This window comes from Taudactylus pleione, unplaced genomic scaffold (assembly GCF_031769625.1).
Source record: "Taudactylus pleione unplaced genomic scaffold, aTauple2 ptg001318l, whole genome shotgun sequence".
Taxonomy (NCBI): Eukaryota; Metazoa; Chordata; class Amphibia; order Anura; family Myobatrachidae; genus Taudactylus; species Taudactylus pleione.
Window position 1 is genome coordinate 650,313 of NW_028285718.1, and position 24,828 is coordinate 675,140.

The 24,828-nt window shown below is 48.9% G+C and overlaps 1 protein-coding gene across 1 annotated transcript in view; it reads right to left on the reverse strand.

The window, feature by feature from the left end:
- Positions 1–8,761: 8,761 nt before the first annotated feature.
- The window catches only part of LOC148443175 (Wilms tumor protein 1-interacting protein homolog), an 80,793-nt gene continuing 64,726 nt past the window's right edge, over positions 8,762–24,828 (reverse strand). Inside the window, exon 8 of the mRNA XM_088463126.1 lies at positions 8,762–19,088. Coding sequence (XP_088319252.1) covers positions 18,936–19,088 — 153 coding nt within the window. The 3' untranslated portion in view covers positions 8,762–18,935. The remainder of the gene's footprint in view (positions 19,089–24,828) is intronic.

The following is a 24,828-nucleotide window of genomic DNA, read 5'->3' on the forward strand; positions in this document are numbered from 1 at the left end:
AATGTAAAGTATAAAACATATCAAAAGCGAAAGAAATAGTATTATATCTTATTCCAAGGGTGCAGCTCCCATAGCAGTCTCAGGGCCTGATTCAGCGAGGAACGCAACTGCTAATACGCACGCAAGTCGGCAGATTGTTGCCTACTGCGCATGCGTATACATCGCAGTGCACAAACCGGACACTGCGATCTGGATTGCGATCGCAGCGGCTACGAAGGCCCAATGCAGAGTGATTGACAGGAAGTGCCATTTGTTGGTGGTGATGGGGGAGTTGGTGGGGGAAACACAGGCGGCAGTGTGTTTGAACGCTGTTGCAGGGGCGTGCATAAATTATCCACCGAGATGCCATACGCAGCCTGAGGCCTCATAGCGTGCGCTGATGTTAGTAATTCCTGAGTAAGGTCAGAGCCTGTGTAAGTGTGTGTGAGGCTGTGATGGTACTCCATGTTACTGATGGTCTCTCAGTCTTGTGTAATCACTGTGTGTGATGAGGTTAGTAATTCCTGAGTAAGGTCAGAGCCTGTGTAAGTGTGTGTGAGGCTGTGATGGTACTTCATGTTACTGATGGTTTCTCAGTGTTGCTAAAATTTACAGATTTGTGTAAAGTTGGCATCCTTATGTAGTGCTGCGACAGCATAGCGATCGCAATGGATTTGCATACTATCGCAGTTGAACTGCATGCGTAATCGCTATTGCATTCACAGCTGCAATCCATAGTGAATCAGGCCCTTAGCCATTGTGTTAGTAAATAATGAGATATGGTAAGAACTTACCTTTGTTATCTCTGTTTCTACGAAGTCCATAGGGTCCACAGGGTTGACCTTGGGGTATAGCTGGATCTGGATGCACGGGCACCACGCAGTTAAAGCTTTAGCTCCCAGGATGCACTGGGTCCATCCTCCTCTATACCCCGCCCCCGAGCCATAGACACCTCAGTTGGTAAGTAGCCAAGGCCGGAGGAAGAAACACAGAGAAGGAAGACTGGAAGACACAAGAACCATACTCACAGAAAGGATGACGGAAAACCGGTGACCAGCCACACAGCCCATATGAAGCCAGGGGCGTCAGGGTGGGCGCCCTGTGGACCCTATGGACTTAGAAGAAAGAGATAACAAAAAGCAAGTTCTTACCATAGCTCTCATTTTCTTCTTCAGGGTCCATAGGGGGTCCACAGGGTTGACCTTGGGGATGTCCCAAAGCAGTCCAACTAAGGGCGGGGACGCTCCTGGGCTGAAAGGAGAATCCAGAGCCCAAAGGAAGCATCCTGAGAGGCAAAGGTGTCAAAAACATAGAACCTCAGAAAGGTCTGGATGGAAGACCATGTGGCCGCCTTACATAGCTAAACAGCCGAGGCGCCACGGCTAGCTGCCCACGAGGGGCCTACAGACCGAGTAGAATGAGCCTTAACAGAGGCTGGAACGGGCAAGCCCCCCCATGTATAATCCTCAGATATAGCCAAACGAAGCCATTTAGCCAAAGTTTGTTTGTTTGTTGGCAGGCCAACCCCTCCTGTGAGGACGAACAAGGAATCAGACTTCCGAATGGAACTAGTCTGGTCCACAAACTTGAAGAGCCCGGACCACATCCAAGGAAGCCTCACCAGCCGAAAGGTCAGGTGACTGAAAAGCAGGCACAACAATTTCCTCATTAATGTGGAATTTAGAAACCACCTTAAGAAGAAAACCCGGATGAGTGCGAAGCACCTCTGTCTTGGTGAAAAAATCAGAAAATGAGGACAGGAAAGCACCCCCAATTCTGACACCCTCCTGGCCAAAGCAATAGCCAGGAGAAAAGCCGTTTAAACAGTCAACCACTTGAGTTCCACCGACTCTAGTGGTTCAAATGGAGGACCCTGAAGGGCCCAAAGCACCACAGCCAAATCCCATGGAGCCACTGGGGGAACAAAGTTAGACTGAATCCTGAGAACACCCTGGTAAAAGGTGCGAATATCTGGTAGTGGAGCTATCCTTTGCTGGAACCACACAGATAGTGCAGACACATGAACTTTTAGAGAAGCTAGGCATAAGCCGAGGTCCAAACCAAACTGAAGGAACGCCAAAATCCTAGAAACACGAAACACTTGAGGATCGTAGTTTCTCATCTCACACCACTGAAAATAGGTACATCACACTCTGTGGTAACTCCTGGCGGAGACAGGCTTGCGCGCCTGCAGCATCGTGCTGATGACCAAACTAAAGAAACCCCGGGACCTTAAGATGGATGTCTCAAGAGCCACGCTATCAAAGACAGACGACCTAGATCCTGGTAAAGGCAAGGACCCTTAGACAACAGGTCCGGACGTTGAGGCAGAAGGAACGGAGCCTCGATGGAGAGACGCCGCAGATCTGAGAACCAAGGACGTCTGGGCCAAGCTGGAGCCACCAGCAGAAGCGTGCTGCCGTCCTGTTTGAATCTCTGAAGGACCTGAGGAAGCAGGGATATCGGAGAGAACAGATACGCCAACTGGAAGGTCCATCTCACCGACAGCGCTTCCACCAGACTTGCGTCGGCATCTCTTGTCCTGGACCCATACACGGGCAACTTGTGATTCTGACAGGAGGCCATGAGGATGAGGTCTACCTCCGGCAGTCCCCACTTGCCCAAGAGTAGTTGAAACACCTCTGGGTGAAGCGACCATTCCCCGGGATGCATGTCGTGACGGCTGAGGAAGTCCGCCTCCCAATTGAGAACTCCTGGAATGAAGACTGCAGAGATGGCTGGAAGATGGCACTCCGCCCAAGACAGGATGTGTGACACCTCAGTCATTGCTGCTCAACTGTGTGGTGTTGTCGGACTGATCCTGCACGGCTATTCCTTGAAGAGAGTGACCTGATAACTGGAAGGCCCTGTACACGAAGTTCCAGAATGTTGATCGGGAGAATTGCTTCTTCCGCTGTCCAAAGGCCCTGAAGTAAAAGTGGACCTGTCACTGCACCCCAACCCTGGCATCTGTTGTAAGAAGAACCCAGTCTGGGATCCAAAAGGGGCGACCCCCAGTGAGATGATATGATTGAAACCACCAAGACAGAGACAGACGCACCTCTAGAGATAATACCAGCATCTGAGTCCTGATCCGGTGTGGTAACCCGTTCCATTTGGATAGAATCAGCCCCTGCAGGGGCCTGGAATGGAACTGGGCACACTCCACCCTGTCAAATGTTGACACCATGGACCCTAGAACCCTCATTGCCGAGTGAACAGACACTCGGCAACTCTTCAGGCAACTGTGCACCCGCAGTTGTAAGGAGGAAATCTTTTCTGGAGTCAGGAAGATCCTTTGCTGATAAGAATCCAGCAGGGCTCCCAAATGAACCATCCGTTGTGATGGAATCAGGAGGACTTTTTCCAATTTATCAGCCACCCGTGTGCTTGCACACAAGCGATCATCAGGTGTAGATGTTGTAGAAGTACCTCCGGAGAGCTTGCCAGCAATAGGAGGTCGTCCAGATACGTCAGAAGCCGTGTACCCTGGCTCCGTAGATGGGCAGCCATGACCGCCATCATTTTGGAGAAAACCCTTGGAGCCGTGGAGAGGCCAAAGGGCAGAGCCTGAAACTGGTAGTGGTGTTGTCTGATAGCAAACCTCAGGTACCGTTGGTGTGAATACGCTATAGGAACATGGAGGTAGGCGTCCTGGATGTCCAGGGAGACCATGTAATCCCTAGGTTCCATAGCCAGACTGATGGAACGCAGTGTTTCCATCCTGAATTTGGATATTCTGAGGAACTTGTTCAGCGACTTTAAATTGAGGACAGGCCGATGAGACCCATTGGGTTTCTGAACCAGATATAGAGTAGAGTAGTAACCCATCCTGCGCTGAGAAAGCGGAACGGGAACAATGACCCTGGCTTTCAGCAAAGACTCTATGGCTCCCTGAATCTGCAAGGCCCTGATCTCGTCCTGAGGAGGCCTCGTGCAGAAGAACTGGTGGGGAGGTCTGTGACGAAAGGAGAGGGCGTACCCATGAGAGTCCACTTCTCCAATCCATGGTGGTGTTGCACCAGCACTTGGCGAATTGATCCCCCAGAGGGAGGCCCGTCCCATCAGGCAGAAGGTTTATCCTCCGGTTTGGAAGCAGGGCATCTAACACTCCAAGCCTGCTTCTTAGGTTTAGGGGCGGTCTTGGTCGCCGACTGCCTCAGGAAGGACTGTCCCTTGGACTTTCCCTGAGAACAAAAGGACCGAAATGCAGAGGTCCTAGCTTTAGAAGGCACAGCTGCCAATGTAAGAAAAGCTGACTTAGATTTTGCCAGAGTATCCACAATTTTGTCCAGGTCTGGGCCAAACATTATCTCCCCATTAAAGGGTAAGGCCTCCAGGCCCTTCTTAGAGTCCGTATTCGCCCTCCAAGAACGTAACCATAAAGAACAAAAAACAGACACCGCTGCGGCCGAGACTCTGGAAGTCAAAAGACTGGCATCCAAAGCCGCCTCACCAATATATGAAGTGGCATCTCTCATTTGTCCCACTAAAGCTCTCTGAACCTCAGGAGCTTCCTCAGGAAAGGTATCTTCTAGTATATTGGCCCAGCTTTCAATGGCTTTAGCTACCCAGGAGATGACCATGGATGGACGTGCCACAGCCCCTGAGAGAGAATAGATTGACTTCAAGAAAGTCTCCACTTCCCTGTCCGTGAGATCCTTTAAGGACGAAATGGAGGGCATAGGCAAGGTAGCACTCTTGATTAAGCGAGTAACATGGGAATCCACCACAGGCGGAGTTTCCCACGTTTTGCAATGAGCCGCAGGAAACTGATAACTAGACGCTAACCGTTTCTGCGGCTGGAACCTCTTACTAGGCGACTGCCAGGCCTCCGACATGTGGTCAGTCAGCCGGTCAGAGAGAGGAAAAACTGCCAAAGACACTTTTGCCTGTTTGAAATTTGGGTATTTGGATTTAGAGTCCGGAGCGTCATCCTCAACATCAAGAATGGATCGAACCGCCCTTACCAAAGCTGGTACATTAATAGAAGATTTAGTCTCTACTTCCCGGACAGGGGATCCGAGTCAGAGTCCTCCGGCAATTCCCCATCATCCGAGGACGCATCAGAGTCTGACAGTTGCACAGACTGGGCTGACATAACAGGGCGTTTAGACGCCTTCTGAGGCCTGTCGCTCCTTAGCATAGTTTGAAAAGCTGAAGATGAAGCCGCCAAACTCTGGACTGAACTAGAGAACACATCCAGCCAAGGTGGTTGACCTGCCTGAGGGAGTCCCTGAAAGGAAATGACAGACTGCTGAGTCACCGGAGAAGACTGTATATACACTGGTAACCCCGTATAAGGACTAACAGTCTGAGGCCCAGGGGTAGACTGCAACAAATGCGGCAAACCCTGGGATGGGAGGATAGCTGGTTGGGGTAACCCCATATGGGAGAGAGTAGCTGGGACCACGAGGCGATCCACGATAGAGGCCAGCACCTGAGAAAATACCGCCCAAGGAGGGTCTTGTCCCGTAGTTGGGGGGGGGGGTTAGAGGGACCAGGCAACTGATGGCACCTCACACACAGCCCATCCTGTGATAAATCCTCCTTATTGACCCCTGCAACGCAGCGTCTGCAGGAGAACAGAGTGGGAGCAGAGGAGCGCTCAACTTCCTCATCAGACATGACTGACTATAATATATATATATATATATATATATATATAAAAAATTTCAAGGAAAGTCCAGTGGTTCACTCCTGGCGCACCCACAAGCATGCAACACACAGGTCCCCAGATAAGGTACCATGTAGCACGCAACAGTATGTGACCGACCTCACAAATACATGAATTTATATAAGCAAGGTCCAAGAAAAGCCCTTCCCACACACACCTGCAGACCGTAGGAGAAAGAAAGGGATAGGTATAGACTGACAGTAAGTAGAAATAAAGCACAGACAGGCAGCACTAGCACAAGTCACATAACTTTCTGCATTGTAATACTCACTGCACCTTGTCACTACAATCACCCTGCCCAGAGTCAGTGTCTGGGAGAGCTATAGTGCTGTGTACACTGTCCTAGCAGGGGAGAGGTACACAGGGGGACCGGTCCACATGACGCCCGAGATTTGCGCTGCCCTTCAAAGATGGCCGCCGGAGACCTCAGAGGAGGAGTGGTCGAAGGAGGAGAGAAGCTCAGCGACGCCAGGCCAGAGCGGAAAGGCGCGCTGAGCTGAGGAGCCGCTGAACAGGGACGGCTGCCTCCCCCGGCCGGCTATTGACCCCCAGGATGCCGGCTACCGCTTGCCGCTTAATCCCTGGTGGTCTAGTGTACATGTGGGGTATGCCTCCTGAGAGGGGGAGCCCGCCGCCACTGCCAGCGCCTCTGGTCTGTCCCCAGAGACCGGAGGCAAGAGACTGCTTTTACGCGTGGATCGCCGCAAGTGGTGACCCGCGGCTTACCTGTTCCCCGGCAATCCGGCAGCAATCTAGGGAATCCCCAAAAGCCCGGCTAGCACATACTCTGGGGTCCCGCCGTGATCCCCAGATCTGTACTGGCATCACAGCGCCGGCAGGTTGTAGGAGCAGCAGCTTGGACGTCCGCTGGACAGTCCGACACTGCCGCTCTGAAGAGTTCTCAAAATAAAATTTAAAAGCTCAGAAAAATAAAGTCAGCTTAGGAGCTGCTAATCAGCTCCCCTGCATTAACGGTACCCGACTCCGGCCGGGCACCAACTTAAACTGAGGTGCCTCTGGCTTGGGGGCGGGGTATAAAGATGGATCCAGTGCATCCTGGGAGCTACAGCTTTAACTGCGTGGTGCCTGTGGATCCAGATCCAGCTATACCCCAAGGTCAACCCTGTGGACTCTGAAGAAAGTTCTGTATGACGTGGGGCAGCGATATATAGTTCTGTATGACGTGGGGCAGCGATATATAGTTCTGTATGACGTGGGGCAGCGATATATAGTTCTGTATGACGTGGGGCAGCGATATATAGTTCTGTATGACGTGGGGCAGCGATATATAGTTCTGTATGATGTGGGGCAGCGATATATAGTTCTGTATGACGTGGGGCAGCGATATATATAGTTCTGTATGACGTGGGGCAGCGATATATAGTTCTGTATGACATGGGGCAGCGATATATAGTTCTGTATGACGTGGGGCAGCGATATATAGTTCTGTATGACGTGGGGCAGCCGTGGGGCAGTGATATATATAGTTCTGTATGACGTGGGGCAGTGATATATAGTTCTGTATGACGTGGGGCAGCGATATATATAGTTCTGTATGACGTGGGGCAGCGATATATAGTTCTGTATGACGTGGGGCAGCGATATATAGTTCTGTATGACGTGGGGCAGCGATATATAGTTCTGTATGACGTGGGGCAGCGATATATAGTTCTGTATGACGTGGGGCAGTGATATATAGTTCTGTATGACGTGGGGCAGCGATATATAGTTCTGTATGACGTGGGGCAGCGATATATAGTTCTGTATGACGTGGGGCAGTGATATATAGTTCTGTATGACGTGGGGCAGCGATATATAGTTCTGTATGACGTGGGGCAGTGATATAGATGACTCCTGTGCAGACTGTATCACAGCATAAATCTTATCCCAGAAGATTCAGTTTCTGATTTACGCTACAATTACGTCATTTATTCTACGCTGAGACTTCTCATTTGGTCACAATGACGGAATATTTCAAAATGAAGAAATAGTTTTATTAGCAAAGCGGACATCGGTGATCTTGTTAATATTCCGTCCATGTTGGGACTGTTATTGTACTTACAGAGGCTTCTACCTGCTTCTTGCTTCCCACAGTAACATAAGTAATGGCTCCTCATCGCTTTGGCAATATAGCAACAAATCTTGTATTCACATCAGTACTATGTATCATTTTATTTTTGTTTAAATGCCCCGCTATAAAGTGTTCTAAGCCATACGAGGATAAACTCTGAAAAGCTTTGTTTTTAGGAGTTTGGTGCAATGGGGGTCAGACCATAGTCCCCACTAATAATGAGCCTTCTGCAGATTTCTGTGACATCTCCCGCATAAGGCTGTTAGTACATAGGGCGAATACATACATTTCTGCAGAAATTGCTGCTTCTGCTTCGTTTCATAAAAGAGAGCTGAAGCCTGAAAGTGTCTTATATTCATTATCAATAAGGGAACACGCTATACAGTGCAATCATCTGCAGCATCCAGTAGTACATTGTGTTCCGATGGTTTAGGCTCAGGATAAATCTCCTGTCCCCAGACAGCGTTACCCATGTAACTGCCCCACACAGGCCGAGCTGGTACATTGGTTACATCGCCGGCTGTATCTATTCCATATTGCAAATCTCCTCTCCCTACAGCCTAGAGAGTAATGTAATACGGCCTTATTTATTACAGCCCTGATGATGGAACGTCACCAACAGCAGCCACATTACCTGCATCGTCCTTGTCCCAGGACCCTCTCTTCTTGGAATAACTTATTTCTCTGCCTTCCTGGAAGTTCCTGTGTGTTATATCATCTAGGGCTAAGTCTTTAGACACAACACAAACTGCTCTGTGGATGCAGCTCAGCTGTCTCCAATGCAGGGGGCAGAGTTGAGCTTTGTCATATCCAAGGGTGCTGAAAGTTACAATCTGCTTAGATGACAGAAGCTTTGGGGACTAACACAAACCAGCAGGATAATAAATGTGAGTTAGCTGATGTTGAAAAATCATTTTAAGCAGAAGACCCCAATAGTGCGAGATGTGATCAGCAGACGGGGCCCTGGCTGGAAATCATTGCCGTAATGGCGGCATGACCAGGACACGGAGGTGAAGAGACCACGCAGTGCAACATAAACTACAAAAAAGTCTTTATTGTAAAAAGCAGATTATAACAACTAAAGTTTAAATGACGCCTCTGTCGTTTAACATTAAATAACTTAAAGATGATAGCAGTATCGCCTCCTCGGATAAATAAATCTACATTTCCCCAAGTTTTTATTTTTTAAACAATCAAGAGAATCAAACACAGATAATAAAAATAAAGACAATTGTTCTAAGGTACTAAGTAACAAAAGCACAATGAGAGTTCTGCGAGAATTTATACAAAAATAGTTCAACTAAATCCATTTTTTTTATTTGTATTTTTTTGCCGGCATAAAACTACTTTACATGATCTACAAACCGAGCGGATTACATCGCGCCTACAGAGTTGGTCCAAGTTCTTGGGCGAAAAGAGACAACTATATTCTTTCAAAGAAAATGAAAATATATTTCTTAAAAGGAAAAACTTAATTTAAGTCAACGTATATATACTACAGTTAAGAAATTAGGTACAAATATAAAATCGTTCATGACGCAGCTCGTGAGTAAAATATGAAGACACTGAAATCCTTTATCTTAAACCTTTCCATACATTGTCTGGTAGCAATAACGTATGATACAAAGTAACCCTTTAGGTGCTGAGCTGGGAAGTAACCAATTAGGAGCTGCGGTGGGAAGCCGGGGACTAACCCTTTAGCTCCTGCGCTCGGAAGTAACCAATTAGGTGCTGTGGTAGGAACCTGGGTAGTAACCCTTTAGGTGCTGTGGCAGGAAGCCAGGGAGTAACCCTTTAGGTGCTGTGGCAGGAAGCCAGGGAGTAACCCTTTAGGTGCTGTGGCAGGAACCCAGAGAGTAACTTGCTGAGCTGGGAAGTAACCAATTAGGTGCTGCGTTGGGAAGTGACCCTTTAGGTGCTGTGGTGGGAGCCGGAGAGTAACCCTTTAGGTGCTGTGGTAGGAACCCAGGGAGTAACCCTTTAGGTGCTGAGCCAGGAAGTAACCAATTAGGAGCTGCACTGGGAAGCAGAGGAGTAACCCTTTCGGTTCTGTGGTGGGAAGCAGGGGAGTAACCCTTTAGGTGCTGCACTGGGAAGCAGGGGAGTAACCCTTTAGGTGCTGCGCTGGGAAGCCAGGGGAGTAACCCTTTAGGTGCTGCGCTGGGAAGCCGGGCAGTAACCCTTTAGGTGCTGCGCTGGGAAGCCAGGGAGTAACCCTTTGGTCTTGCTGGAGAACACGCTGATTTAGGAATGAAGACTAATGTGACAACATGAATATGAAGTAATCACTAAACGGGACATTGTGGGTATAATCAGGTGCTTGGGGCGTGGTGTAGGCATATTTCTTGCTTTGTAGCCTAGTTTAGTAACGAGCAAGACAAAGTCGCTAATAACACAGTACACAAAGGTCCGGTCACAGCAGAAAGTGACAGTAATACTATTACTCATAGCACTGATGTGAGCCCAGCAATACTATGCGGACTACTACAGAGAGTCCATGCAATGCCAACACCTGGCAACTTGGCATCAAATTAAGGAACTTATAAATTGTGTGTATTTTTTTTCATTTGGCAACTGCAGATTTGTGTTGTGTCCACCTGCGCTGACCGCTGTCCCGTCTCGCCAAGCTGGGTAATGTCCACATTGGCACCTGATGGTCACTCATCACTGAGGACCTTCCTTCTGCTGAGGAGCTCGGCCAGATTGGGCATCAGGAGACGGGGCGTTTCTACACCAGATTGGGCATCAGGAGACGGGGCGTTTCTACACCAGATTGGGCATCAGGAGACGGGGCGTTTCTACACCAGATTGGGCATCAGGAGACGGGGCGTTTCTACACCAGATTGGGCATCAGGAGACGGGGCGTTTCTACACCAGGTACAGGGCGGGATGGGAAGAAATACCGGACATTCCTGTGGCTACGTTTTGTGTTTTCACTACAAACTGTTCCTGGCACTTGGAAAACAAAGAATCCAGCGTTTATAGCTAGGAAGACGGAACCCCCCAGCAATGCTGATAGCAGCCCGTCTTCCTATCAGTATTGCTGGGGGCTTCCGTCTTCCTATCAGTATTGCTGGGGGCTTCCGTCTTCCTATCAGTATTGCTGGGGGCTTCCGTCTTCCCATCAGTATTGCTGGGGGCTTCCGTCTTCCCATCAGTATTGCTGGGGGGTTCCGTCTTCCTATCAGTATTGCTGGGGGGTTCCGTCTTCCTATCAGTATTGCTGGGGGGTTCCGTCTTCCTATCAGTATTGCTGGGGGGTTCCATCTCCACGGAGGCTCCAGACTTGGGAATAAAAAATGTTTTGGAGATTTGTAGGGAAAATACTATTTAGGAGAATGTGGCTGCGCCTCCGGCCGATATCACGCTCAGATCCGTGCAGGAGGGACAGCCGGTGTGAAACGCCTGGGCGCCCTATAAGATCCGTGCAGGAGGGACAGTCTGTGTGAAACGCCTGGGCGCCCTATCAGATCCGTGCAGGAGGGACAGCCGGTGTGAAACGCCTGGGCGCCCTATAAGATCCGTGCAGGAGGGACAGTCTGTGTGAAACGCCTGGGCGCCCTATCAGATACGTGCAGGAGGGACAGCCGGTGTGAAACGCATGGGCGTCCTATCAGATCCGTGCAGGAGGGACAGTCGGTGTGAAACGCCTGGGCGCCCTATCAGATCCGTGCAGGAGGGACAGCCGGTGTGAAACGCATGGGAGCCCTATCAGATCCGTGCAGGAGGGACAGTCGGTGTGAAACGCATGGGAGTCCTATCAGATCCGTGCAGGAGGGACAGTCGGTGTGAAACGCATGGACGCCCTATCAGATCCGTGCAGGAGGGACAGTCGGTGTGAAACGCCTGGGCGCCCTATCAGATCTGTGCAGGAGGGACAGTCGGTGTGAAACGCATGGGCGCCCTATCAGATCCGTGCAGGAGGGACAGTCTGTGTGAAACGCCTGGGCGCCCTATCAGATCCGTGCAGGAGGGACAGCCAGTGTGAAACGAATGGGAGCCCTATCAGATGGTGACGGGATGGTGAAGGAACATTGTGGCCAGTGAGGTTCAGTGTGGAAAAGCTTTATCTGGGGGAAAAAAGGCAGCAATATTATGTGTATTCCAATATACAGATATTAAATATACACTGAGTAGTCATGTCAGTAGTGTGTATAATAATGGGCAGAAAATAATTATCCCTATATAATGATGGTTTCCTCACTATTGTGACGACGTACAGGAACAGTAAGAGAGTCGGGCTCTGCTGACGGACGCCAGATCCACCACATCCGGTCATGCACGGAAATTGCCTATCTTCCCAGCAAGGGGAGGGGGAATGTTTCAGACCTTCTACAGAGGACCAGGGGAGAAGGTGCCCATAATATCCAATCATCTAGTACATTCTATACAATGATAGCTATATTCTGATTGGTTGCTATGGGCAACACCTCCAATGTTCCCCTCAAAGATCAATGGATTTGGTTGTACTTTCTGATTACAGGAAGGGTTACTGTCTTTATGTGCAGCCTTTCATGTAATCTGAGGGGCTGGGTACGGGATGCCTGTGCTCGGGCGGTCACAATCCCAACGCCGCCATCCCGACAGGCTTAGGGTACGGACACTTGTTGGTAAGTATCCTAACCCTCCCCGGTGCCTAAACCTAAGGCCAGTAGTCACCAGCGCCGGCACTCTAATGGTGCGTACACACGTAGTGACCAGCCAGCGAAACGATATCGCTGGCTGATAGTCATGTACCCTCCCTGGTGTGCTGGATAATTGATATCTATCACCCAGCACCCCACTTACTTACCGGCGACTATAGCGGAGTCCCTATAATAACTTGCTCGATATCGAGCAAGTTGACCGGCATGCACGGCCGATAGAGGATATCGCTATCGTCCATACGTGGTCACATATTACTGGTCAATGGTAAGTTCCTTTTAAATGAGCGATTTGAACAACGGTAACGATATAATTATCAATTTGTTCTTTAAAATCGCTACGTGTGTACGCACCTTAAGTGCCCGGTGTCCCGAATGTAGGGACATTGACAGGATTCCACCAGGAAGCTACAGCAGCAGCAACAAGTAGTGTTACCCATTCTGACCTCAGTGACAACTGTACATGCAGAGAAGACTGTACAGTAACAAAAGCACTGACAGCTGCCCGGGATAAGATTGTACAGTAACATAAAAGCACTGACAGCTGCCCGGGATAAGACTGTACAGTAATATAACAGAGCACTGACGGCTGCCCGGGATAAGACTGTACAGTAATATAACAGCACTGACGGCTGCCCGGGATAAGACTGTACAGTAATATAACAGAGCACTGACGGCTGCCCGGGATAAGACTGTACAGTAACATAAAAGCACTGACAGCTGCCCGGGATAAGACTGTACAGTAACATAAAAGCACTGACGGCTGCCCGGGATAAGACTGTACAGTAACATAAAAGCACTGACAGCTGCCCGGGATAAGACTGTACAGTAATATAACAGAGCACTGACAGCTGCCCGGGATAAGATTGTACAGTAACATAAAAGCACTGACAGCTGCCCGGGATAAGACTGTACAGTAATATAACAGAGCACTGACGGCCGCTCGGGATAAGACTGTACAGTAACATAAAAGCACTGACGGCTGCCCGGGATAAGACTGTACAGTAATATAACAGAGCACTGACGGCTGCCCGGGATAAGACTGTACAGTAATATAACAGAGCACTGACGGCTGCCCGGGATAAGACTGTACAGTAATATAAAAGCACTGACGGCTGCCCGGGATAAGACTGTACAGTAATATAACAGAGCACTGACGGCTGCCGGGGATAAGACGGTACAGTAATATTACAGAGCAATGACGGCTGCCCAGGATAAGACTGTACAGTAATATTACAGAGCAATGACGGCTGCCCAGGATAAGACGGTACAGTAATATAACAGAGCACTGACGGCTGCCCGGGATAAGACGGTACAGTAATATTACAGAGCAATGACGGCTGCCCGGGATAAGACTGTACAGTAATATAAAAGCACTGACGGCTGCCCGGGATAAGACGGTACAGTAATATTACAGAGCAATGACGGCTGCCCAGGATAAGACTGTACAGTAATATAAAAGCACTGACGGCTGCCCGGGATAAGACGGTACAGTAATATTACAGAGCAATGACGGCTGCCCAGGATAAGACTGTACAGTAATATAACAGAGCACTGACGGCTGCCCGGGATAAGACTGTACAGTAATATAAAAGCACTGACGGCTGCCCGGGATAAGATTGTACAGTAATATAACAGAGCACTGACGGCTGCCCAGGATAAGACTGTACAGTAATATAATAGAGCACTGACGGCTGCCCGGGATAAGATTGTACAGTAATATAACAGAGCACTGACGGCTGCCCGGGATAAGACTGTACAGTAATATTACAGAGCACTGACGGCTGCCCGGGATAAGACTGTACAGTAATATTACAGAGCACTGACGGCTGCCCGGGATAAGATTGTACAGTAACATAAAAGCACTATTGGCTGCATGGGATAAGATTGTACAGTAATATTACAGCACTGACAGCTGTATGTACAGTGATATAACAGAGTGTCTTCCCGGGATAACAGGAAAACCTGGTTGGAGCAGTGTGTGTAGTATCAGGATTACAATAAGACGATGCTGAGGAACAAGGTGGGAGATCTCGCACCTATGGGGTCTCAGTGCTAACAATACATTACAGGGGTGGAATAATGGTATCTATGGAGGGTCACGGCGGTTATGATGGTATGTATGGAGGGTCACGGCGGCTATGATGGTGTGTATGGAGGGTAATGGCGGCTATGATGGTATGTATGGAGGGTCACGGCGGCTATGATGGTATGTATGGAGGGTCATGGCAGCTATGATGGTATGTATGGAGGGTCACGGCAGCTATGATGGTATGTATGGAGGGTCACGGCAGCTATGCTACCAGGACACAGATCTATTTTAAAACTATTCCTTTTAATTGGCACCTTTGTGTATTTGCAGAGGACTGTGTAGAATTCCGGCTCTGACCATGCACCCCTAGTTCTGCCATCACGTTGTGCTCGCTGTCACGGTGCCTTTAGTCTTTGTACGTACATGTATTGCAGCTACTGAGCTGTGAGATGTATTGTACATAGGCATGTGTCAGGGTGTATGGGGTCAGCACATTTGTACAAGGTTCCGGGGTCATAGATAACCTCCGATGTATCATCACACACTATACCGGCGGTTCTCAAACCCAGCTCATGACTTTAAACAGTCATGTTTTCCAGACCTCCAGCAGGTGCACAGGTTTGTCACCAACTGTCACATTGTAAAGATCCGCAGATGATCTGGAAAACATGAATTGTTTGAGAATCTCTGCTTTAGACTTGGGCAATCTCTGGCCGACAGTTGTCGCACTACACGTCCCAACATGCCATGGGGGGGAGGAGTTATTTGGGTAGGGATGATGGGATGTGTAGTGAGCAGGGGGTTATTGGGGTATGGATGATGGGATGTGTAGTGAGCAGGGGGGTATTGGGGTACGGATGATGGGATGTGTAGTGAGCGGGGGTATTGGGGTATGGATGATGGGATGTGTAGTGAGCAGAGGGGTATTTGGGTAGGGATGATGGGATGTGTAGTGAGTAGGGGGGCATTAATGATGGGATGTGTAGTGAGTAGGGGGTATTGATGATGGGATGTGTAGTGAGCAAGGGGGTATTGGGGTACGGATGATGGGATGTATAGTGAGCGGGCGGTATATGCAGCTATACAGTGAGGTACATTATACATATAAGTATCTCAATAGAGGACAACAGAATTGCCTTACACTAATCTGCAGAGGACAAGTAGGAATGTGGCTCTAACTCCTATAGATTATTATGAGAAGCTATATACAGGCCAGTGTGATGTGGGGAGACTGGTTGGACGGGTGTCAGTGCTGTATTATGCTCCTATAGAGGATTATGAGAAGCTATATACAGGCCAGTGTGATGTGGGGAGACTGGTTGGACGGGTGTCAGTGCTGTAATATTATGCTCCTATATATGATTATGAGAAGCTATATACAGGCCAGTGTGATGTGGGGAGACTGGTTAGACGGGTGTCAGTGCTGTAATATTATGCTCCTATATATGATTATGAGAAGCTATATACAGGCCAGTGTGATGTGGGGAGACTGGTTAGACGGGTGTCAGTGCTGTAATATTATGCTCCTATATATGATTATGAGAAGCTATATACAGGCCAGTGTGATGTGGGGAGACTGGTTAGACGGGTGTCAGTGCTGTAATATTATGCTCCTATATATGATTATGAGAAGCTATATACAGGCCAGTGTGATGTGGGGAGACTGGTTAGACGGGTGTCAGTGCTGTAATATTATGCTCCTATATATGATTATGAGAAGCTATATACAGGCCAGTGTGATGTGGGGAGACTGGTTAGACGGGTGTCAGTGCTGTAATATTATGCTCCTATATATGATTATGAGAAGCTATATACAGGCCAGTGTGATGTGGGGAGACTGGTTGGACGGGTGTCAGTGCTGTAATATTATGCTTCTATAGATGATTATGAGAAGCTATATACAGGCCAGTGTGATGTGGGGAGACTGGTTGGACGGGTGTCAGTGCTGTAATATTATGCTCCTATAGATGATTATGAGAAGCTATATACAGGCCAGTGTGATGTGGGGAGACTGGTTGGACGGGTGTCAGTGCTGTAATATTATGCTCCTATAGATGATTATGAGAAGCTATATACAGGCCAGTGTGATGTGGGGAGACTGGTTGGACGGGTGTCAGTGCTGTAATATTATGCTCCTATATATGATTATGAGAAGCTATATACAGGCCAGTGTGATGTGGGGAGACTGGTTGGACGGGTGTCAGTGCTGTAATATTATGCTCCTATAGATGATTATGAGAAGCTATATACAGGCCAGTGTGATGTGGGGAGACTGGTTGGACGGGTGTCAGTGCTGTAATATTATGCTCCTATATATGATTATGAGAAGCTATATACAGGCCAGTGTGATGTGGGGAGACTGGTTGGACGGGTGTCAGTGCTGTAATATTATGCTCCTGTATATGATTATGAGAAGCTATATACAGGCCAGTGTGATGTGGGGAGACTGGTTGGACGGGTGTCAGTGCTGTAATATTATGCTCCTATATATGATTATGAGAAGCTATATACAGGCCAGTGTGATGTGGGGAGACTGGTTGGACGGGTGTCAGTGCTGTAATATTATGCTCCTATATATGATTATGAGAAGCTATATACAGGCCAGTGTGATGTGGGGAGACTGGTTGGACGGGTGTCAGTGCTGTAATATTATGCTCCTGTAGGAGGTTTTCCTATTCAGAGGAATAAAGAATAAAAAACAAACTATAAACTCTTCCCGCTAATATATCACCCTACAGACACCAGGTGTGTGGTGAGCGCACAGACTATATTTATACGCAGTACGTTTATGGGCTGAGCGACCGTATTTGGATAAGATGGACAGAGTCGGCCTTAGCTATAATTTATAAGACGGGATTAGTATCTGGTTTATAACAAAGGAAAGGAAAAAAAGAAAGAAATCCTGAATGTGGCATTTGTTGTTTTTATTTTTCTGTGTTTTATTTTCAGTTAGTAATATCTATATAGGAAGACGCAATAGATTTTGTGTTATTATTTTTCATGTTATCTGGAAAGGTAATTACAGTTGGGACTATTTTCTTTAGCTGCTGGAAACATTAGACTCAAGAGATATTATGTTAAAATGTACTGTCGGGTACTAGCGTCTTTCCTTGCGATATGCTATTACAGTGGTTCCCAAACTGTGCGCCGTGGCTCCCTGGGGTGCCTGGGGACACTTGCAGGGGTGCCTCAGGTTGGTGCCCAGCACCAAATAAATTCAAAAAAGTTTGGGAACCACTGAGCTATTGTATGATTATTGTGTGATGTAGATTTATAGGTTTATTTCTTTATGTACTGTTATGGTGTATGTTTAAAATTTAAAAAAAATTGAATAAAAAACACTTTATTCAAAACAAATGTATGGACTGAGCCAATATTCAGAATATCACAGGGTTTAGGCGACAGGCCCACTCCTCACTATTCAGAGGTCCTGCTAATCTCCAGCCACCTCCTCTCCTTATCTATAAGCCTGTTCCACCCCATAACTCTGGCAGCGACGGGCCAACTTCTATTGCCTGCAGAAATCACAGCGGTCACGGCTACTAGCGCCCCCCAGTGGCACACTGACACGTTACAGTAGCACCCAGATTACACAAAAACAAACAGTGGTGCAAGAAAATTATTATTTTTGAATCCTCCCTGGTACTTTACGCACGTGTCCATCTCCAGCACGCACCCCTACGTATGCGACTCTCTCTGACGCTACAGAGTGAGCAGCGACCATGCATTGTGGGCGTGGCGGATAAAGGCGATGCATTGTGGGTCAGTACAGTGTGTCGTGGAATTTGGAAGATAATAGAAGATTCTACTTGTTGAGAAGGGTTTAATGGTCATCTCTAGTGAACACAGCATAAAAAAATACCTCATATGTACAGGTTGTGGTTTTCGGTAACACCCTCTGAATTGGGGGGTGGGGGGGAGGTGTAGTCTCCCCCCTCAGTATTTCATCTTGTGGGGAAGGCAAAGTCTATTCACAGCGAAGACGTCTCCTGAGCCTCACCAATCAGCCATTGAGCGAAGACGTCTCCTGAGCCTCACCAATCAGCCATTGAGCGAAGACGTCTCCTGAGCCTCACCAATCAGCCATTGAGCGAAGACGTCTCCTGAGCCTCACCAATCAGCCATTGAGCGAAGACGTCTCCTGAGCCTCACCAATCAGCCATTGAGCGAAGACGTCTCCTGAGCCTCACCAATCAGCCATTGGCAATCCTCCTGGCAGCAAATGGGTTAATACAGATTAAGTGCTAATAATTACTACATCCACTGGTGAGCCACGATGTACACGCCGAGCCTGGCCGCCGTGGGCTCTGTGGACTTGCAGCCACTGACAGGACAATAAATAATGTGAAAGAAGCTGTTAAAAATAAACTACTTTCGCCCTCTGTAGAAATGCACAATAGACATGGGGGGAGCTCAGTGCTGACCCCCCATATGTGTACGCACGGTACCAGAAGGTGTTAGATGACGGGGCGATTACAGTCTCTTCCCAACCGTGGCTTCAATGCCTTAGACTCTCCTGTTCTGAGCTCCAGCTCAGAGTTCTGTCACGTGCATAGGGTAATTGGGGGGATGAGGTGCTGGAGTATTAACACTTAAACGCCTTATATGACAGCTGTGGCACAGGAGATGTCCTTCCAGGGGGTAACACCGGTGACCTTCCTCGTCATTCAGCTGCAGGTGACAGTCCTACAAGGACAGGAGACGGGTTAGTGCTACATACAGTAAGTGTCATCATCATGAGGGCAGATGTACAGAGTAAGGAGGAAGTGACATCATCATGAGGGCACATGTACAGTACAAGGAGGAAGTGAGATCATCATGAGGGCACATGTACAGTACAAGGAGGAAGTGAGATCATCATGAGGGCACATGTACAGTACAAGGAGGAAGTGAGATCATCATGAGGGCACATGTACAGTACCAGGAGAAAGTGAGATCATCATGAGGGCACATGTACAGTACAAGGAGGAAGTGAGATCATCATGAGGGCACATGTACAGTACAAGGAGAAAGGGACATCATCATGAGGGCACATGTACAGTACAAGGAGAAAGTGACATCATCATGAGGGCACATGTACAGTACCAGGAGAAAGTGACATCATCATGAGGGCACATGTACAGTACAAGGAGAAAGTGACATCATCATGAGGGCACATGTACAGTACAAGGAGGAAGTGACATCATCATGAGGGCACATGTACAGTACAAGGAGGAAGTGACATCATCATGAGGGCACATGTACAGTACAAGGAGGAAGTGACATCATCATGAGGGCACATGTACAGTACCAGGAGAAAGTGACATCATCATGAGGGCACATGTACAGTACAAGGAGAAAGTGACATCATCATGAGGGCACATGTACAGTACAAGGAGGAAGTGACATCATCATGAGGGCACATGTACAGTACCAGGAGAAAGTGACATCATCATGAGGGCACATGTACAGTACAAGGAGGAAGTGACATCATCATGAGGGCACATGTACAGTACAAGGAGAAAGTGACATCATCATGAGGGCACATGTACAGAACAAGGAGGAAGTGACATCATCATGAGGGCACATGTACAGAACAAGGAGGAAGTGACATCATCATGAGGGCACATGTACAGAACAAGGAGGAAGTGACATCATCATGAGGGCACATGTACAGAACAAGGAGGAAGTGACATCATCATGAGGGCACATGTACAGAACAAGGAGGAAGTGAGATCATCATGAGGGCACATGTACAGAACAAGGAGGAAGTGAGATCATCATGAGGGCACATGTACAGTACAAGGAGGAAGTGACATCAGGGTAGAATAAAGGTATTTACCTCAGACCAAACTACCAAATTATGTTTTATGGATCATCTAACAGGAGCTCAGGTAGTCTAATCACTGGGAGGAGAATTAGGAAACAGGCGTCATTCAATGCCCCAAATGGAGTGCGAGAAAAGGATTTAACCTAAGAACACAAATCCCATTTTCGCTAGTCATCCACTAGGGGGACCCTGAACAACCTTCACATGGGCCCTAGTAGGGTACATTCAGAAATTGCAGCGAGTGTGTTACTCCAAAACTAGTCTCTTCGGATGCAGAAGCTTTGAACATGTAATATTGCACCGAAGGCCACGTGTCTGCCGATGTTCCTGCACCATGGAGGCTCCTACCAATCCGGTGGAATACATACTCAGCCCAGCCCCAAAGTAAGCCTGGTGAACTGCCAAAGTAACCCCCCCTGGCAATGAACTGTTTGGAAGGTAGTCAGCCTCTCATGTGTATTAGTGAACCCGGCGCTCAACCCCATGGTAATCCAATGGTCCCATGCTCCATGTCACCAGACTCTACACCCCCATGGTAATCCAATGGTCCAATGCTCCCTGTCACCACACTCTACAACCCCATGGTAATCCAATGCTCCCTGTCACCAGACTCTACAAGCCCATGGTAATCCAATGGTCCCATGCTCCCTGGGACCACACTCTACAAGCCCATGGTAATCCAATGGTCCCATGCTCCCTGTCACCACACTCTACAACCCCATGGTAATCCAATGGTCCCATGCTCCGTCACCACACTCTACAACCGCATGGTAATCCAATGGGCACATGCTCCCTGTCACCACACTCTACAACCCCATGGTAATCCAATGGTCCCATGCTCCCTGTCACCACACTTTACAACCCCATGGTAATCCAATGGTCCCATGCTCCCTGTCACCACACTCTACAACCCCATGGTAATCCAATGGTCCCATGCTCCCTGTCACCACACTCTACAACCCCATGGTAATCCAATGGTCCCATGCTCCCTGTCACCACACTCTACAACCGCATGGTAATCCAATGGGCCCATGCTCCCTGTCACCACACTCTACAACCCCATGGTAATCCAATGGGCCCATGCTCCCTGTCACCACACTCTACAACCCCATGGTAATCCAATGGTCCCATGCTCCCTGTCACCACACTCTACAACCCCATGGTAATCCAATGGTCCCATGCTCCCTGTCACCACACTCTACAACCCCATGGTAATCCAATGGTCCCATGCTCCCTGTCACCACACTCTACAACCGCATGATAATCCAATGGTCCCATGCTCCCTGTCACCACACTCTATAACCGCATGGTAATCCAATGGGCACATGCTCCCTGTCACCACACTCTACAACCCCATGGTAATCCAATGGGCACATGCTCCCTGTCACCACACTCTACAACCCCATGGTAATCCAATGGGCACATGCTACCTGTCACCACACTCTACAACCCCATGGTAATCCAATGGGCCCATGCTCCCTGTCACCACACTCTACAACCGCATGGTAATCCAATGGGCCCATGCTCCCGGTCACCACAGTCTACAACTCCATGGTAATACAATGGTCCAATGCTCCCTGTCACCACACTCTACAAGCCCATGGTAATCCAATGGTCCCATGCTCCCTGTCACCACACTCTACAAGCCCATGGTAATCCAATGGTCCCATGCTCCCTGTCACCACACTCTACAACCCCATGGTAGTCCAATGGTCCCATGCTCCCTGTCACCACACTCTACAACCACATGATAATCCAATGTGCCCATGCTCCCTGTTACCACACTCTACAACCGCATGGTAATCCAATGGTCCCATGCTCCCTGTCACCACACTCTACAACCGCATGGTAATCCAATGGGCACATGCTCCCTGTCACCACACTCTACAACCCCATGGTAATCCAATGGGCCCATGCTCCCTGTCACCACAGAGAGACCAGTGAGATTTACTCCCGGTAGCAGAGAGACACTCCTGGTGAGAAGTTTACGCAGTTTAATCATCCATGAGCTGAAATTAAAGTAAAGAACTAATTGGAGATAAAAGTAAAGAACAAATTGGAGATAAAACTAAATGATTCTATGATTTTCCTTTTTACAAGTTTTATCTAAATGTCCGACTCATCGCAACAGCCGCCTTTTGCAGATCAGATATAAGCACCTCACACCTGTAGAGTCTATCTACAGTGGGAATATCACATACTGTGCGGGAAGTTCTCCACAGCCCTGCTGCACCTATAGGCTGCTTTACTGTCACCTTTCAGTCCAGCTCATCCCAAACCAGCTGGATGGGGAGACTGTGCGGCCATGCTATGATGTGATGCTACCATCTTCTTCTTTCCCTGGGAGGCAGCGCTAACATAGCACCCCGATCACTCAGAGAAGAGCGGCACTTGTGTGGGGCACTGGGCGGTATAACACTATATCATTACTGTACAGCCCCCCGATCTCTCAGAGAAGAGCAGCACTTCTGTGGGGCACTGGGCGGTATAACACTATCATTACTGTACAGCCCCCCGATCTCTCAGAGAAGAGCAGCACTTGTGTGGGGCACTGGGTGGTATAACACTGTATCATTACTGTACAGCCCCCGATCACTCAGAGAAGAGCAGCACTTCTGTGGGGCACTGGGCGGTATAACACTATATCATTACTGTACAGCCCCCCGATCACTCAGAGAAGAGCGGCACTTGTGTGGGGCACTGGGCGGTATAACACTATATCAGTACTGCACAGCACCCCGATCTCTCAGAGAAGAGCAGCACTTCTGTGGGGCACTGGGTGGTATAACACTATATCATTACTGTACAGCACCCTGATCACTCAGAGAAGAGCGGCACTTCTGTGGGGCACTGGGCGGCATAACACTATATCATTACTGTACAGCCCCCCGATCTCTCAGAGAAGAGCGGCACTTGTGTGGGGCACTGGGCGGTATAACACTATATCATTACTGTACAGCCCCCCGATCTCTCAGATAAGAGCGGCACTTGTGTGGGGCACTGGGCGGTATAACACTATATCATTACTGTACAGCCCCCGATCACTCAGAGAAGAGCAGCACTTCTGTGGGGCACTGGGCGGTATAACACTATATCATTACTGTACAGCCCCCCGATCTCTCAGAGAAGAGCGGCACTTGGGTGGGGCACTGGGCGGTATAACACTATATCATTACTGTACAGCCCCCCGATCACTCAGAGAAGAGCGGCACTTGTGTGGGGCACTGGGCGGTATAACACTATATCAGTACTGCACAGCACCCCGATCTCTCAGAGAAGAGCAGCACTTCTGTGGGGCACTGGGTGGTATAACACTATATCATTACTGTACAGCACCCTGATCACTCAGAGAAGAGCGGCACTTCTGTGGGGCACTGGGCGGTATAACACTATATCATTACTGTACAGCACCCCGATCTCTCAGAGAAGAGCGGCACTTCTGTGGGGCACTGGGCGGTATAACACTATATCATTACTGTACAGCACCACGATCACTCAGAGAAGAGCGGCACTTGTGTGGGGCACTGGGTGGTATAACACTATATCACTGTACAGCCCCCCGATCTCTCAGAGAAGAGCAGCACTTGTGTGGGGCACTGGGCGGTATAACACTATATCATTACTGTACAGCCCCCCGATCTCTCAGAGAAGAGCGGCACTTGTGTGGGGTACTGGGTGGTATAACACTATATCATTACTGTACAGCCCCCCGATCTCTCAGAGAAGAGCGGCACTTCTGTGGGGCACTGGGTGGTATAACACTATATCATTACTGTACAGCCCCCCGATCTCTCAGATAAGAGCGGCACTTGTGTGGGGCACTGGGCGGTATAACACTATATCATTACTGTACAGCCCCACGATCTCTCAGAGAAGAGCGGCATTTGTGTGGGGCACTGGGCGGTATAACACTATAGCACCCCGATCTCTCAGAGAAGAGCGGCACTTCTGTGGGGCACTGGGCGGTATAACACTATAGCCCCCCAATCTCTCAGAGAAGAGCGGCACTTGTGTGGGGCACTGGGTGGTATAACACTATATCATTACTGTACAGCCCCCTGATCTCTCAGAGAAGAGCGTCACTTGTGTGGGGCACTGGGCGGTATAACACTATAGCACCCCGATCTCTCAGAGAAGAGCGGCACTTGTGTGGGGCACTGGGCGGTATAACACTATAGCACCCCGATCTCTCAGAGAAGAGCGGCACTTGTGTGGGGCACTGGGCGGTATAACACTATAGCACCCCGATCTCTCAGAGAAGAGCGGCACTTGTGTGGGGCACTGGGTGGTATAACACTATCATTACTGTACAGCCCCCCGATCTCTCAGAGAAGAGCGGCACTTGTGTGGGGCACTGGGCGGTATAACACTATAGCACCCCGTTCTCTCAGAGAAGAGCGGCACTTGTGTGGGGCACTGGGCGGTATAACACTATAGCACCCCGATCTCTTAGAGAAGAGCGGCACTTGTGTGGGGCATCGGGTGGTATAACACTCTCATTACTGTAAAGCACCCCGATCACTCAGAGAAGATCGGCACTTGTGTGGGGCACTGGGTGGTATAACACTATCATTACTGTACAGCACCCCGATCACTCAGAGAAGAGCGGCACTTGTG